Source organism: Neophocaena asiaeorientalis, unplaced genomic scaffold (assembly GCF_003031525.2).
Source record: "Neophocaena asiaeorientalis asiaeorientalis breed wild unplaced genomic scaffold, Neophocaena_asiaeorientalis_V1.1 scaffold264, whole genome shotgun sequence".
Taxonomy (NCBI): Eukaryota; Metazoa; Chordata; class Mammalia; order Artiodactyla; family Phocoenidae; genus Neophocaena; species Neophocaena asiaeorientalis.
In genome coordinates, this window is record NW_020185332.1 from 4,094,867 (window position 1) to 4,100,117 (window position 5,251).

The 5,251-nt window shown below is 47.2% G+C and overlaps 1 protein-coding gene across 1 annotated transcript in view; it reads right to left on the bottom strand.

Annotated features, from left to right (window-relative positions):
* Nucleotides 1-5,251, bottom strand: part of TLN2 (talin 2) — a 447,872-nt gene that overhangs the window by 75,241 nt on the left and 367,380 nt on the right. The window contains exon 41 of the mRNA XM_024735251.1: nucleotides 4,192-4,293. Coding sequence (XP_024591019.1) covers nucleotides 4,192-4,293 — 102 coding nt within the window. The remainder of the gene's footprint in view (nucleotides 1-4,191; nucleotides 4,294-5,251) is intronic.

The window sequence follows — 5,251 nt, forward strand, 5'->3', positions numbered from 1 at the left end:
CTTTGTGTACCCTTTAAAAAAAAAAAAAAAAAAAAAAAAAGAGCCCCAGATGCAACATGTAAATACTGTGTCTCGTTTAGGAGCCCGGCTGCTGGGAAGGGGGCTGGGACAGGGATGGGATGAGTCACAGGGAGAGGCAGACCTGCTGGTCTTCACTTTTGTTTTTTTCTATTTTACATCCAGTATTACGAATTACAGTCACCATGTTATATACATATTAGGTCCTCAGACCTTATTCCTCGTTCAACTTTACTTTTGAGAGTACTTGTAATTAATGAACTCTTGTTCGGATTTTTCTTTTTCTGGGGAGCTCTCTGTCTGTCTCTCATCATGGCAGAAGTGCTAAGAAATCTGTTCTGAGATCCACAGTTAGGTGTGAGAATTTTACAAATCTTAATTTTAATTTCACAAATAGAACAGCTTTTGAAAGAACCAAAGGCGAGCATCTTACAAACTCAAAAGGAAGGGGTATAGAAGAGGGGCAGGGGAGCATGGCAGTTGAGAAAAGCAGCCTGAGAGTAAAGGCACCCTCAGAATCATTCTAGGAAGTCAACCCAACTGCCCTCCACCTCAAGTATTTTGACCAAACCGTGGATTTGGAAAAAAAAAAAAAGCAAAAATGATTTCCCATCAGTCAAGATGTGCTGTTTATGATGAGCCCAACCTGGGAGAACAAAAAAGCTTAAAGACACCTAAGCACTGTTGCAGCAGAGGCCTGTCTCCAGGACGCAACAGCATCGATGGTGCATACGGTTGTCCCTTGGTATCTGCAGGGGATTGGTTCCATGACCCCCCACGAATACTAAAAATCCGCGAGTGCTCAAGTCTCTTATATAAAATGCTGTAGTACAGTCGGCCCTGTGCATCTGTGGGTTCGACATCTGCAGATATGGAGGGGTGACTGTATATGCTCACCAAAGCTCATCATCTACCTAGCATCCGTAATATCAGATTTTAACATTTTGCTGTCCTTGCTTCAGACACTGTCATCTATTCCCCCTCAGATAAAACACGACGACACTGATCACACTTTTCCGTTCAACTCCTCATCTTGTGTGGCAATTACTAATTGCTAAATTATTCCCATCAGGTGTATTTAAGTTCTCTTGATGGCAATAGCCCTCAACTCCCTTAATGCTTCTTTAACCAGTAACTCCCTTAATGCTTCTTCCCATGATGTGGAGGAAGAATGAGGGTGATGGGGATGCAGGCAGGAAGGCTGCTTCACATGGGCAGCGGCAGTCACTGGGTCAGCAACAAAGCAGGGGGTGGGAGTTGGGGGTGGTGGTGAGGGTCCAAAATATTCAAGTTCATTAAAGCTAATAGTGAGACAAGACTATCGGCTAACAATAAACATACTTTGACTGTTTTATCCCCAATTACAGTTATCTTACAGATAGGTTTCAAAACACTTGAACAAGGCTGCTGCTGGCCCTTATGGTGCTTTGTAGGAATTTTAAAGGGGCTGCCCATCCTCTGGGCAGACCTGATCGATGTCAAGGCACATGACTTAGCAGGATTCCGGCGCCCCCCATCCTGCCCGGCTCCTTGCTTTGGCCAAAGACCTCTGTGTAAGGCCCAGTCTGCATAATCCCCAGGGTATATCATAGGCAGGGACAGCCCTGCATATCTGCATTGGATTTCATCTCCTCTTCCCCAGGAAGGGTGGTGTCGCCACCAATTGCAGTGATGGGTCATCAGGGGTCAGGGTTCAAGAGGGGTCCCGTAAGTACTAAAGGAGTCAAAATGTTGAATGCATTAGAATCCAACATGTTTTCTGGATTCGTTTTATTATTTTAAAAGTACATTTTATCAATGCAACTGTAAAATGTCAAGGGTTGCTGTGTGCTGAGCATAAGGAAACACAACTCAACAGGTGCCCGACTCCCTCAGGAAGGGAGGATGGCTGGGTGGAGAGGAAGTTCTGCTTTCAAAGCCACGAGATCTGAACCCTCCCTGCCAATTCCTTTTTAAGAAATCTTAGGCAAATTGCTTCCCATTTCTAAATTTCAGTTTCCTCCTTGGTAAAATGTGATAGCACTAAGTTCCTTAAAATTTTAGGGGGATTAAGTCAGTGTGCATAAAGGCCTCAGTACAGGCCTCTATGTAGTAAGCACTCCACACACACTAGGGGTCATTATTCTTCACCTACTGTAGGGCAAAGGTTTGGAAGGGATGGGATTTTTCCTGTATTTAGGAAGTTTAGCAAGGACTCTAATACCTCCTGTAATTGAGACCCATGACAGAACAGGAAACCTCCTCACCTGAGTTAGTACAGAAGTGAAAATAACGCAGAATTTTGAGTATTTGGTATATGATGTTGAGTCCCTAAGCCTAGGATGGCAGAGTGGGTTGAATGGTGACCCCCCAAAAGGTATGTCCATGTCCAAATTTCTGAAGTCTGTGAAGGGGATCTTACAAAGGGGTCTCTGTAGGTGGATCTGAAGATGAGATCATCCCGCGTTGCTTGGGTGGGCCCTAATCCTGATAACAAGTGTCCTTAGAAGAAACAGAAGAAGGGAAGGCGGAAAAGCGGGAGACAATGTGACCACGGAGAGAGACTGGTGAGATTCAGTCAAGGAATGCCAAGAGCTACCACAAGCTGGAAGCAGCAAAGAATGGAGCCTCCAAAACACGTGTGGCCCTGCCAACGCCTTGATTTTGGATTTCTGGACTCCAGAGCTGTGAGAGATTACATTTCTGTAGTTTTAAGCCCCCCAGTTTGTGGTACTTTGTTACAGCGGCTGTGGGAAATCAATCCAGGCGGGGTCCGAGAATCTGCCTTTATCAATCACTCCCAAGTGGGACTGAAGCTGCTGAATTGGCAGCTCACCTGAGCGCCATCATGAAGCACTGGGACCAGGTGGGCATCAACCAGCAGCCCACGACCCCTCTGGATGGAGGCCCCCTAGGCTGCTTTTGTCTAGAACTCCCTTTCAGAAGGTGAGACTCGTTTAGCCAAAGGACCAGAGTAAATTGATAACTCAGGCGGCACCAATAAAGTTTCTTTTCATGCCACCGACATAGGAATTAATTTTCCACACTAAACAACGGAAGGGCAGAGACAAGGATGTTGCCCTAGGAGTCTAGAAATACTTTCTTACGAAATTCCTACTGGAATCAAAAGTAACTGCTGAACAGAAGTTCGGTTTCTCTGCCAAACTCACTGTCCCCACAGCAGTCACATACACAGCGCTCCAGCCCCCAGGCCCGTTCTGCAACCCCCCCCTTGCAAACTGCTTCACACAGGTGGACAAGCCCTTTCTTATTATAAAGGCGCTCAGGTGAGAAATGAAATTTACCGCACTTGCAATGGCAGAGAGATACTGGCCATTTTAAACCCAAACACCTCTCCTTACACCCAGCAGGAAGCTTAGTAGGCTCTCAAGCTATCCTGTATTGGAAAAAGCAGGAGTATTGATTTTCTAAAATCAGTACCTGCAGAGATGATTTGGGCTACTGGATTTCTTGATCTGCACATCAATACTGACGGCAGCACTGATAAATGCTAGGAAATCCTGCAGGTTGTTAAAAACCCAATGTCTGCCCTCTCTCTGCCGAGGCACAGGCTGCTTGACAAGCCAACTCTCCTCGAAGGATTTGCAAAATGAACCCCAAACAGGCAGACCGTGATGCAGCACCTGCAACCACGTGGGTATGAACGCTCAGGTGAAGGGCTGGCAGAGTGGCCACACGGAAGCTTCAGCTGTGGAGGGTAAAAGTTTGCAAGTTTGCTTTGCTTCCTCACGTGTGGAAACGGACACTATATTAGAGGCCGTGGACGAAAAACGTGCCCTAAACACACCAGAATGAGGCTGGCCAGCCAGGACAAAAGATGGCAGACACCAGACCAGGAATGCCAAGTTTAGTCTCTGGCTTGTCCCAGCGAAGATCAAGAGCGATAGGTGACTGAAAACTGCCTTGGCGGCTGCAAAGTCTGTACACTACCAGAAAAATTGCCCTGTAGCTTTTGTCTCGACGCTAACTAAGTAAAAAGAGATTCCTGAAGTGGTCATTTTGGGAGAAGATGTTGACGGAGGCTGAGTGGTATTTTCTCTAGTGTCAGCCAGCATTGACCCGGCCCTCACACCTGCCCTGAGGCTTTGGGGAACAAGAACGACAAAATCAATAACAACTCTCCCCCCATCTCTTTCTCACACACTCTCAGCAGGATCCCCTAGTGCCCATTACCTTATGTCCCAGCTGAGCTGCTTCTCCTCGAGCTGCTGTGGCAATGGGATCGATGAGGTGCCCGATTTCCTGGACCACTGAAGTCAGCTGCTCCTGCAGGGCCTGATGAGGAGAGAGAGCTGTCAAGTTCAGCTTACAACAGCTCCCCACAGAGTTGTACTGATTTAAAAAGGTCATGTGAAAGATAAGGGAATGGATATCAGAATGCCTGGGGGTGTCATCTAGCCACTGCTCTGACCCTCCCCGTCCCAGCGACCCTCAGTTCCCCTGGGCTAAACCCCTCCTCCCCACAGCTCCATCCATGAGGGACATGAGCAGGCCCCAGGAACACCTTTCCTACTGGCTTCTCACTCCTGGCAACCATAGTAACAACGGATGCTACTGGTATCTTTACTTTGGGTTATTCAGCATAATTACTGGAAAGCTGGAATTGCGGTGGCTTTCCAAGAAGGGAAGACAATTGTGTCCAAATGGAGGTAGCTAATGGTGGGGTCCGAGGGAACATCCAGGTTGCAGTGTCCTCAGAACTAACAACCCCTTAAGCGGGGAGTGGGGAGGAGGGTGATGTAAAAATGACATCAGCTCTCTTAAAGCAGGACTATTTCCCAGAGAGCACACTGTGAAAATTGCCAGGTGAAATGCCCACTAGGCTATGGTCAGGTGCTCTGTTCACTGTATTTGGTGACGCGGATACCTTTATCGAAAATGGCACCATCAAGGCATTTCTTCTCAGGTTTGAGAGACAGTTTAATCTCTCCATCCCAAAGAACCGAGCTCACGCTATAAAGAGACGGGGCAAGGTATCTGGACGATGCTGAAGTGCGAAGGGGGCGGGGAATTCAAAGATGGAGAATGTTAACTAGTCGCGCGAAAGATCAGATCCTGCTGTAGAAATCTTCACAGGAGCTTCTTCACTTCATAGAGTCCGGATTAATAGATCAGAAGGCTGGACATTTTAGCTCTGCACTCGCCAGCACAGAATGGGGTGACTCCTGACAAAGTGACAATGTCCTGCTCATAGAAATGAGACTCGGGCTACTCTCCTACCAAAACACACTGC